Source organism: Mus musculus, chromosome 2 (assembly GCF_000001635.26).
Source record: "Mus musculus strain C57BL/6J chromosome 2, GRCm38.p6 C57BL/6J".
NCBI lineage: Eukaryota > Metazoa > Chordata > Mammalia > Rodentia > Muridae > Mus > Mus musculus.
The window spans coordinates 19,285,001-19,297,178 of NC_000068.7; the positions used below are offsets into that span (position 1 = coordinate 19,285,001).

At 42.8% G+C, this 12,178-nt stretch overlaps 1 protein-coding gene across 6 annotated transcripts in view; it reads left to right on the forward strand.

Moving 5' to 3' along the window:
- Armc3 (armadillo repeat containing 3) overlaps positions 1-12,178 on the forward strand; it is a 111,379-nt gene that overhangs the window by 86,136 nt on the left and 13,065 nt on the right. For 3 of the 6 annotated variants that reach the window (XR_001783178.1, NM_001271563.1, NM_001271565.1), the window contains exons 11-16: positions 887-1,136; positions 3,825-3,961; positions 7,982-8,150; positions 10,389-10,486; positions 11,323-11,424; positions 11,804-11,911. Coding sequence is in view for 5 of the 6 variants with exons in the window: in NM_001271563.1 (NP_001258492.1) it covers positions 887-1,136; positions 3,825-3,961; positions 7,982-8,150; positions 10,389-10,486; positions 11,323-11,424; positions 11,804-11,911 (864 nt within the window). In the remaining variant the exon portion in view is untranslated. Of the gene's footprint in view, positions 1-886; positions 1,137-3,824; positions 3,962-7,981; positions 8,151-10,388; positions 10,487-11,322; positions 11,425-11,803; positions 11,912-12,178 lie in introns of those variants that run through there. The other 3 variants (NM_001081083.2, NM_001271564.1, XM_006497537.1) reach the window with 2 other exon arrangements.

Here is a 12,178-nt window from a genome sequence, read left to right on the forward strand (position 1 = left end):
CACACATGTGCTAGGCAAGTGCTCTACCACTGAACCATGTTTCCAGGCCCCTTTGTCTTTTTTGCCTTTTCTTTTGAGACTGTCTTACCAAGTAGCCCAGGCCAAACTTGAGCTTACTCCATAGTCCAGACATATCTTCAACCCCTTGCTATGGTGAGTTGATAGCTCCAGCAGATCTGCCTCCTGTAGGTCCTTCAGAGCCAGTGTGCACCATATATCTTATTACACAGGGTTATTTTTCACTCTTAACAATACAGCCCCTTGCATCAAATGCTTTACATCTTTACCCATTTATAATAAGTCTGTCTTGGCCAAAATGCATACATGACTCCTTTTGTCAAGTACAACTCTCTCAGGAAGCCAGGGCAGCAGAAACCTGAAGTGGCCAGTCATATCATACCCACAGTCAAGGGGAGACAGCTATGAACTTATACATGAATGCTAATGCTCAGCTGGCTTTCACCACTCATATAGTTCAGAATCCCACACCCAGGGAATGTGGCAACCCACAGTGGTCAGGTTTTCCCATTTCAACGACCAGGGTCAACATAATTCCCCCAAAGACAACACAACCAAATCTAGACAATGCCTCACTGAGACTCTTCCCACGGGACTCCAGATTGTGTCACTTTGACAATTAAAATTCATCTTCACTGAGGATAATAACTGAACAAACACCCAGCACTTAAGAGTCCTAAAACGTTTTGGTCATGCATTTTCTATAACCCAAAAGGAAGACATGCTGTCACTTACTTCCCTCAGACTGCACTTAGATCAATAGGTTCTGGGTTCATCGCATGACAAACCTCTCTGTTTCTAAGTGGGTTGCAAACTTCTCAGCCTTGAAATTGAGAGAATGGCATTCCTTTCTCCCTGTTGTACACAGTGCTGCTGCAGAAGCAGATGCCATTGACCCGCTGATTAACATCCTGTCGAGCAAGCGGGATGGAGCCATTGCCAATGCTGCCACAGTGCTGACCAACATGGCCACGCAAGAGCCTCTGCGAGCTATCATCCAGAACCATGAAATAATGCACGCACTGTTGGGCCCCCTGCACTCCACCAACACCTTGGTGCAGAGCACTGCAGCGCTCACCGTGGCTGCCACTGCCTGCGACGTGGAAGCCCGCACCCAGGTGAGGCTGTTACGTGGTTCGGAGTCATGCCATCTGCTCAGACTACTACCTAATCTTCACTAACTGTCCTCATTCCTGTTGACACAGTTCCTTTCTACCCATCTCCTGAGGTATCCAGCTAGCCACTGGGTGTTTACTACTCCGTGTCAGGCACTGTGCTGGGTGTTGGTATCATGATGCCAAGCGACAGTGCCGCAGCCATGATATCCCGCACTTGCAGAGGGGTCTGCCTAGCCTGGGACCCTGCAGGAAATTGTTTACTGCCTTCCTGTCCACACTGACCTTCTAGCACCTAACCCTCCTCACACCATTGCTCCCTAAGTTCATGTGAATGCCCGCTCTTTCTTTAACGCCTCTTTTTTCTCTGAAAGCAAAGGAAGCGTCCCTTTTTTTTATCTACCTAGTAAATTGCTGTTCCCATCCAAAGCCATTTCATCTTCTAGGGGCCCTTTCTCTGGTCCCTGGTTCGATCCTGGGTTTCAGCACCACTTCTTGCGCACTCCCTGACTCACCAGCAAGACAGACGCTGCAACAGGATCCTTCTGCACACGTTTATTGGGAGAGCTTGATTGCAGAGGCGAAGAGACCCCAAGCCCAGAATTGGTGCTGCTTATATAGGCCTAGGAGAGGCATGTCTCACACCCGGATTGGTTATGCATGGGTTATGCTTACCACCTCATTTGCATGCCTACATCTGATTGGTTAACTTGTCTCTCATCTGATTGGTTAACTTGTCTCTCATCTGATTGGTTAACTTGTCTCTCATCTGATTGATTAACATGTCTCTCATCTGATTGGTTAATTCTCAAAACCTCATCTTGGCAAAAAAAAAAAAAAAAAAAAAAAGCTTTACTGCCTATGTATGTGTGGTGGCCAGCGGTAGCCAGTGCCACCCTGCAACGGCACATGTGGCTTCCCACATCCAGCCTAGCTGGAGCCCTCTCTCTGCTCCCGTTACTCACCAAGTCTCGCCCTGTCTTCCTACTCCACATCTTATGGTTCAGGAAGGAAAAAATTATAAATGCCTTCAAGTTTTTGGGAAAGGAACAGAATTTTCTGCCCTTTGTTCTTGCTAGTACTACATACCTAGTACATAATGTTCGTTTATATATTATTTTCTATAGGTTCTCACTGCAGAACCCAGGCTGGTCTCTGGCCTCTAGCCTGGGACTCACCATTCCCCCTTTCTTCATCCTCTGAGAGATGGGATTGCAGATGTGCCTCCATACCTGACTTTAATAAGGCCTGTTTAGCATGTAGCTGTTACATGAATGAGAAAATGAATAGGTGGAGGAATTCATAAGTTAGCTCTCTGCCAGTAGATCACACAGCATTAGATCTCTATTTTGTGTTATACCCAGAAATAAATGTGGTCAGAAATCTGGCTTCCTAAGCATGCCATGTCTCAAACGAAACAGTGAGTTCTATTTGCTGACAATGTGGCTAAGCCAGAGCTCCTATGTTTGGCTTGAAAATGCTTGAAAGTGGATCATTGACCACATGGCCTCTTGACTTTGAATACTGCCTTTGACACTATCTTCTAGAATGTTCTTTTCATTCTCTAGACATAGAGGATGTAATATCGCATCTCAAACACAGAACTAGCATACAAACTTTCAGATCATTCCTTTCTTGTTGGAATTTCATCCCCAGAGATTATTTAATGATGTAACTAATATAGCTCCATTCAGCTTCTTTCTTGCTGTCTTTTCTTCTCTGTTCCCCAAAGAGTCAACCATTTTATGGTTATGGTTAAGATACCAAAACAAGAGCCCTTTTCTACACAACTGTTCCAGCAACGCTTTGACTATGCTGCTGACCTGGACCATGGTGTGCTGTGAGGAGTATTTGCCAGCTCAGAGAAACAGTGAGCTGTAGTCCCAGCATACACGAGCGAGCATGGTGTGTGTGTGTGTGTGTGTGTGTGTGTGTGTGTGTGTGAGTTCCATTGGCCATTGCAGCTTCTGGATTATAGACACCTACATTCTTTGGCTTATGGTCTCTTCCTCCTCCTTCAAGATGGTCACAGCAGCAGCGCATCCCACCATGTCCTCTGTTTCTGGCTTCCTTTTGTTACAATCTTTGCAATGACACTGGGACTGCTTGAGGGTATAGCATCATCCCCTAGTGACAACAATGTCACTTTTATCACCTGTATAAAGTCACTTTCAGCAGTAAGGGGACACATTTATGTCTGTCATGACCAAATGAACCTTCAGTGTTCAGGTACAGGGTGACTAAGCAGGACATGGGCCTCCAGCAGTATCCCAGGGGAATTCTGAGGAACTCTATAATGACTTTCCTTGGGTTTCTTAGCTTAAAATGGAAAACTGGGTTCTTGTAAAGAAGGCTGTCAGAGTTCCCTCTGAATTTAATAACTCTAAATTGGCACATTCGAAAACAGTTGAAATCTTTGCATATTCAATGAGATTTTTCTAATGTATAAATGTTGATTTTTTTTTTCCTATTTCCCATGCCCTGCTGAGGATGGAACCCAGGATTCTATGTATGTCAGGCAGTTCACCACCCATGAACCATATCGACAGGACAGCCCTGGGGTTTTGCAACTGGGTCTTGCTCTTAAACTTGGAGCCTCCTGTCCCAGCCACTGAATACTGAGATTACAGATGTGGGCTGCCATGCCCACTGATATACTCTCAATGTGTCAATTTTGTTTTTTGCTTGTAGTTGAGGAACTGCGGTGGTCTGGTGCCCCTGGTTGGGCTCCTGCACTCCAAGAATGACGAGGTACGAAGGCATGCCAGCTGGGCTGTGATGGTCTGTGCCGGCGATGAGCCGATGGCAGTTGAGTTATGCAGGCTCGGGTGAGTGGATGTTCCTTGCATCTAGCTCAAAACCAAAAGAAAGAAAAAAACCTTTTAGGTCGAAGGAGCACCCAATAGAGCCTGTACTCTCAAAAAGACTAGCACTCAGAAAGGGCCACCCTGGGGCAGGCCATCTTTCCCTAGTCTGTCCACCCAAGTCACCTGCCTTGAGCCATGCACACTCCGTGTTCATTTTCCAGTTCATCTTGATAAATAGTTCTCTTTAAGCTTTGCCAAGCACAGCCTCAACTGGGCTAAAATCAACTGGGTGAGTCACAGATACCTTCTCCTCTTATCACTCTCCACCAAACACTTTACCTGATACCTGTAGTTAGTTAGCATCCTTCCCCCAGTTCATGGTCCCCACAAGATTCAGGTGAACTTTGTTCTCTGAGCATAGTAGCAGCAAATGGAGCTTGAAGGTTCCCATACATTCCCATGCATTTGTTCTTATTATATAATTTTGTTGCTAAATCTGGGGTCTTGTACTCTTTTTGCATTAAATGAACAATGATAGAAAAGCCAGGGCCATAGCAACTCACTGGAGAATTATGCCTACTGTATAGTGTAACAGTAAATAAGCAGACTGACAAGTCACACTACCGTGCCTATTGCTGGAAAAAAGGCATCTGACAAGATTCAACATGCCTCCATGATAAAAGCCCTGAAGAAATTGTGGGGGGGGGGGATCATACTTCAACAGAGTTAAGGGTACATAGAGCAAATCTTTAGCCAACATTACTAAGTGGAGAAAAACTAAAATAATTTCCTCTGAAATAGGGAATAAGATGCAAGTAGCTATAGTGACTGCTCAGATTCAACAGTGCACAAAGTCTTAGCCAGAGAAACAAGAGAAAGAAATGAATGGATAGGAAAAGTTGAACTGTCCCTTTTTTGCAGACAGTTTAATCTTTAACTCAAAAGATCCTAAATATTTCACAGAAAACCTGTGAAGCACTCTTAGAACTGACTCCTAGATATGACAAGCACTCTCAGAAACTAGCAGGATCTAAAGATAACATCTAGAAATCAGTAGCTTTTCTGTGTGCCAATATTAAACTTGCTAAGAAGGAAATGGAAGAGAAATGAATTCCATTTAAAATATTTTTTTAAAAAACTAGGAATAAATATAACTTGTGACATAAAAGACCTCTAACACAAAAACTTTAAGACACTGAAGGAGGAAGTTGAAGAAGACACTAGAAGATGGAGAAACGAGCTACGTGAACGCCCTTGAATCATGATCAATAATAGTGAAACATCCATACTTCAAAAGCAATCTGTCTTAGTCAGGGTTTCTATTCCTGCACAACCATCATGACCAAGAAGCAAGTTGGGGAGGAGAGAGTTTATTCAGCTTACACCTCCATGTTGCTGTTCATCACCAAAGGAAGTCAGGACTGGAACTCAAGCAGGTCAGAAAGCAGGAGCTGATGCAGAGGCCATGGAGGGATGTTCTTTACTGGCTTGCTCAGCTTGCTCTCTTAAGAACCAAGACTACCAGCCCAAAGATGGTCCCACCCACAGGGGCCTTTTCCCCTTGATCACTAATTGAGAAAATGCCTTACAGTTGGATCTCATGGAGGCATTTCCTCAACTCCTTTCTCTGTGATAACTCCAGCTGTGTCAAGTTGACACAAAACTAGCCAGTACAATTGACCCGTTGTCAACTTGACACACAAACACATCACTAGTAAGCCTCAACCCTTACATTCTTATTCATCCCCAAGGTCTAAATAACTTTAAACGTCCCACAGTCTTTACATATTCTTAAAATTTCAATCTCTTTAAAATATCCATCTCTTTTAAAATCCAAAGTCTTTTTACAATTAAAAAGTCTCTTAACTGTGGGCTCCACTAAAATATTTTCTTCCTTCAAGAGGGAAAATATCAGGGCACAGTCACAATCAAAAGCAAAAATCAATCTCCAACCGTCCAATGTCTGGGATCCAACTCACGATCTTCTGGGCTCCTCCAAGGGCTTGGGTCACTTCTCCAGCCATGCCCTTTGTAGCACACATGTCATCCTCTAGGCTCCAGATACCTGTACTCCACTGCTGCTGCTCTTGGTGGTCATCTCATGGTACTGGCATCTCCAAAACACTGCATGACCCCTTCAGTCCTGGGCTGTCAATTGCAACTGAGGCTGCACCTTCACCAATGGCCTTCCATGGCCTCTCACAGTGCCGAGCCTCAGCTGCTCTTCGTGACTCCTTCATGCCTTCAAAACCAGTACCACCTGGGTGACTCTTACACATTACCAAGTCCAGCCACAGCACAAGGTACAATCTTGGCTATCTCTGGAACACAGCCTCTATGCTTTCAGAAATCACTTTCCAGAAGATGTCACCTCAACGATGCTGGTCTTTTCTTAATCACCGCTAATTTCTTAGCTCCAGCTAACCAGCATCAATAGTCCCAGTAATGCAGTTTTTGCTTTAGTAGTTCTGGTATCTTGTTAATCACAGCTCATTCTTCAGCCCCAGCTAACCAGAACCACAGAATCTTCACAATCAAAGTAATAATGGCCCTGAAAGGAGTCTTTAATTTTCCCTCTGAAATTTCACAAGCCTGGCCTCCATCTTCTGCACTGTTTTCAACATTATCTTCCAAGCTCCTACACAACATCTGACAGAGCTCTTAACAACGAATGGATCTTCTAGCCCAAAGTTCCAGAGTGCTTCCACAGTCCTCCCCAAAACACGGCCAGGTTGTCACAGGAATACCCCACTCTGCTGGTACCAATTTGTCTTAGTCAGGGTTTCTATTCCTGCACAACCATCATGACCAAGAAGCAAGTTGGGGAGGAGAGAGTTTATTCACCTCCATGTTGCTGTTCATCACCAAAGGAAGTCAGGACTGGAACTCAAGCAGGTCAGAAAGCAGGAGCTGATGCAGAGGCCATGGAGGGATGTTCTTTACTGGCTTGCTCAGCTTGCTCTCTTAAGAACCAAGACTACCAGCCCAAAGATGGTCCCACCCACAGGGGCCTTTTCCCCTTGATCACTAATTGAGAAGATGCCTTACAGTTGGATCTCATGGAGGCATTTCCTCAACTGAAGCTCCTTTCTCTGTGATAACTCCAGCTGTGTCAAGTTGACACAAAACTAGCCAGTACACAATCCATAGACTGAGCACAGTACCCATCAAAATTCCAATGACATTCCTTGCAAGTCTAGAGAAGACAATCCTGAAATTCATGTGAAAGCTTAAGAAACTCGGCAAAGGCAAAGCAGCACTAATCAGAAAGAGCCAGGCTGGAGCAATCTCAATAGCTGATCTCAAACTACACCAAAGAAAGTGACAAAACACCAACAAGGGATTTTTTTCCTTTTACCCATTTGTTAGTTTTCTGTTGCTGTAACAATGCCTCAGAAAGATACTTACAAAAAACAAAGGTTTATTTGGGCTCCTGACTTCAGATATTGTAGTTCATGGTTTCTTGGTTTTGTTGCCTTTAGACCTGGGTGAGGCATCACATCACAGTGGGAGCATGCACCCAAGCAGAGCTCCTCCCTTCTTGGCAGCTAGAGGTCAAAAGGAAAAGGGAAAGGGTCCCAGTAACCCTTTCACAAGATGCTCCAATGACCGACCTCCCTCCTGCTAGGCCCCACCCATCTCTCCTGCTAGACCCCACCCATCTCTCCTGCTAGATCCCACCCATCTCTCCTGCTAGAACCCACCCCAGTGCTTCCACCACCTCCCAGCAGTGTCGCAGGCAGATGACCAAACTTTTAACACAGACATTTATCTAGGACGTGTCCCACCAACTGTTTAAATATGAGCTATTGCATGGCATTTATGTTCTCAGAAAGTGCTGATTTGTCTTCATAATTCTGTCAGTTTCACCTCATTTAAAAAGGCAGAGGAGGCTCTCCGCTTTCCATCTCAATTCTTTGCTCAGGAGCCTAAGGATATAAATGGGAACTCAATGTCTGTTGGCTTGGAGAAAGCAAACAACACAGGCTTTATTTTATTTTATTTTATTTTATTTTATTTTTATTTTTATTTTATCGACAGGGCCCTAAATATCCTTGAAGAAATTAATCGATCATTAAGTCGGAAAAATAAATTCAGTGAGGCAGCCTATAACAAATTGCTAAACAACAATCTTTCCCTGAAATACAGCCAGACTGGCTATTTGTCATCAAGCAATATAATTAGCGATGGATTCTATGATTACGGTCGGGTAAGTGGTAGCATTTATTTGTGTTTTACTATGATTTTCCCTTTAATCATGATGCCATTACTTTACTATTTTATAAGCACCAAACGTACTCTATATTTTTGCAGATAGAAATGTGAAAATCAGCACTTTAGCCTAGGCTACATCTGACTATAAGATTTTTGAGTCTTCATGGAGTTTTAATTAGATTCTGTTTTACTTGCTGTTTAAGTCAGCTTATTAATCACAGTCTCAGTAACATCCCACCACACACACAAACCACCAAGAAATTGCTCCTCCACAAAAGCTCATTTTATTCAATGGCAAGTAATTTTGAAAGAACTACTGTAACATCAGATGCTTCGGGAGAGCTAAGGACAAGAGCAACAAACTAGAGAACACTAACACAGAGAGAAATGCTGGCTTGAGTCTTTAAAATGTTCAATAAGATAATATTCTATACAAAGGAGAATTCTGATTCATTCATTCTGCAAATACTATGCTTCTGATGTTACAGGCTCTGACCACGACAACGCTGAATAAAAAGGATATAAGATGTCTGCTCCCATTAGAGGAGATGGAGGACACCACAGCAATGTGCTAGAGTTGAGTAGGGAGTGAGAGAGATCAGAGTAGAGTCAGGCCAAGGGTGTCTATGAAACTAGGAGAAAATAGGACTGCAGGCTGTCTTTTTCAAAAGAGTAGTTAGGTAGCCCTCATTGAACAGAGTAACTGAACAAAATTGTGGAAAGAATAGGGAAAGTTAGCTTGGGGACTCTTTGGGAAAGAAACTTCTGGGCAGAGGAACAAGGGTAAATGTTTCTTTGTGCTTGGCATGTTTGAGGAATATCAGGATGGGGGCAGCATGAAAACTGAGCTGATAAAAATAGAAGAATAAAAGATGGTATTACCCATGTGTCAGATGGGTAAAGGAGTTCAGATCATTGGATTCTTGAAGACTACTACAAGCTCTCAGTCTGAAATGGGAAATGCATAATGATAGGATCTGTTTTTGTTTTGGAGAACTGCTTTGCATTGTTTTAAAACGATCATGAAAAGTATCTTAAGTAAGAATGAAACATGTTACTTGATCATAAGGAGACCAAGAAGTTGATTTAGTCTGGCCTTTTCTTTCAGGCTGACAAAATTATCCCACTTCTGTATCTCTTCACTCTCAATTTTATACCCTCTTTATCTTTGATTATTATTGTTACATAAAAATATATATGTGTGTATGTATGCATAGATAGAAAGATGGATGGATGATGAATGGATGGATGAGAGATTGGCAGATGGACAGAGGGGAGGGTGTAAGGAGGAAAGGAGACATAGAGACAGTAGAGAGAGAAGGGGGAGAGAGAGAGAGAGAGAGAGAGAGAGAGAGAGAGAGAGAGAGGAGAAAACACCATTCTACATTGGAAACCAGTAAGGGGCTCATCCCTGGGAAATACGAATTACCCTTCTCCCAGCAGTGATTAGTTTCCTGTGGTTCTTTCTCTAGAAGTGGGACCCTATGACATTTTCTTCTCTCTCTGTTAGCATGTTCATGAGTATTTTGCCTGCATGTATTCATGTGCACCATATATATGTATGGTACCTGGGAAAGACAGAAGAGAGCATCAGATCTCCTGGAACAAGAGTTATAGACAGTTGTAAAATGCTACATGGGTTCCCAGAACTAAACCTGGGTCAAGAGAGACAAGTGTTCTTAACTGCTAAGCCATCTTTCCAGCCCCAACTTCTCTTTGGACAAGACCATGACACTGTGAAATCAGTTTCAGCTCATAGGTATTTTTTACAGGCAAAGTCCTCCCTAGAGTGTATAATTAGATTTTGGAAACAAATACTTCCAGAAAGGGCGATAACAGCTATGATATAGAATAGCAAAGGACGTGGGTATAAAAGAATGTATGTCTACAAGCTCTGGCTTCCATATCTAATTATGTATAGAGATTATCTATCTATCTACCCATCTATCTATCTATCTATCTATCTATCTATCTATCTATCTATCTATCTATCAATCCTTCTATCTGTCTATCTATGCATCTATCTATCCATCTACATATATATGTATGTATGTATATATGTATATATGTATGTGTTTACTCACTTCATATCTGGTCTGTGTCTCTATCTACAGTATATGTGCACATGAATGAATTAGATCCTTCAAACTGTCAAGAATTTCTTCTATCAGGGTTCATGTTTAGACTCTAACACATGCAGAGATCATGCTTTTGTGCTCACATTATCTTACAGATAAATCCTGGCACCAAACTTTTGTCACTGAAGGAACTGTGCTTACAGGAGCTGAATGATCAACGTGCTATTCTATTAGTCAACAATAAATCTGACACGTGAGTCCTGGAGGGGGGTGCTGCAGGGAGGGAAGTATGCAGTTTGTGTTTGTCAACATGCAAGTAGAAAAAGTTTCCAGTGGGGATCGTCCCAGCTGTATCCAGCACTATAAATAAGAGCTGGTCCATAAACTCAGCCTGATATGAAGCAACTCAGATTTTCCTTTGACTCCATGTTAGCAATTTCCAGTGGATTTGGAAAAATTCAGTATGTATAGAGATAGCAAATAATGTATAGAAAATATTGACACACCTCCAGAAATGTGTATCCATCATTTTTATTTAGAATAAATAAATGGTAACTCTGAAAATTAAATCAGCATTAAAATAAATGCAGGGTCTCACTATGCAGTTCTCGCTGGCCTGGAACTCACTGTGTAGTCTAGGTTGGCCTTGAAGTCACCGATAGCCACCTGCCTCTGTCTCTAAAGTGTTGGGATTAAAGGTGTTCATCACCATGCTGGCTCCCTAAGTTTTGGCTTTTTAAATTGGATTTCTTATAGCACAAGCTGGCCTCAAACCCTTCTCGTAGTTGAGGATGGCCTTGAACCTCCAGCAGTGGATAGATGATAGGTGCACACCACCAGTGGTAATTTATGTGGCAAAAAGGAACAAGCTGAAGGCTTTGTGAAGGCTTTTTGAGGCCAGCCCTCTGCCAGCTGAGCTAATCCATTTCAGGCTTGGTGAAAGCTTTGTCTTAACTTCTTCTTTATGCCCTTAAAAATAATATGGCACTGTTCTGCAAATATGACTTTTCCAAGAAATCTGTTTTTCAGGACAAAGTTAGCACTGACAAATTTTAGCTTGTACCTAACTTCAAACATGTAACATTTTAGCTCTCCACCTCCATCTATGGAGGATAAATCATCGGACGTTGGCTATGGACGAAGCATTTCTTCTTCATCTTCCTTAAGAAGGGGAAGCAAGGAGAAGGCCAAGTAAGGACACATTGTGTCAACCAACCTGCCCAGGGGGTTGGAAATTTGTGTGTGTGTGTGAGGGGGGTGTTTTGTTTTTAGAGTTTTAGATTTTGGTAAATCAATTCTTCTCATGATGATGATTTATCTGCATAATTGTTTTGTAAGCTGATGTGGCAAAGTTGTCTAGGGGAAATGAGACATGGAGGAGCAGCGGTAGAGGTTGAGTTTCCCTAAACTGTGGATCAAATAGGCCCTAACTGCAGTGGTGATTGAATCCAATCATGCTGGAAGAGAAAGGACCTTCTAATGATAGTCATCTTTAAAATATCACCTGTCAGCACTGTTAGTGTGACTAGAATAAGCCATGTTCTTTTCAAATGACAAAAAAGAAAAATAGTTTTCGTTTTAGTGCTATATTTGGATCTCCTACAGAAGAAAAATCCGAGCCAGCATCAGTACGGAACACTATCCTTAGCAGAGCTTTCACCAAAGAGAAGGGAGTAAGGTAGGAAACTCATTGTTTTCTTCTCCTAGTTATAATCGTGACAACTTGTGATTATGCAGCAAGGGCACAGGAAGGGAGAGATTGCTTTGGTTTCTTCTGTGCTGGGCATGGAACCCTGGGGTCTCCATAGTGGGCAAGGGCTCACACTGAGCCACAACCTAGCACCTAAAATTTCCTAGTTAGTTGGCACCCCTCGGGCCTTACATAGCTTGGTGTCATAAAGTTTGCCCAGCAAGCCTCATTACCTGGGTTTGAGCCCCAGCACTG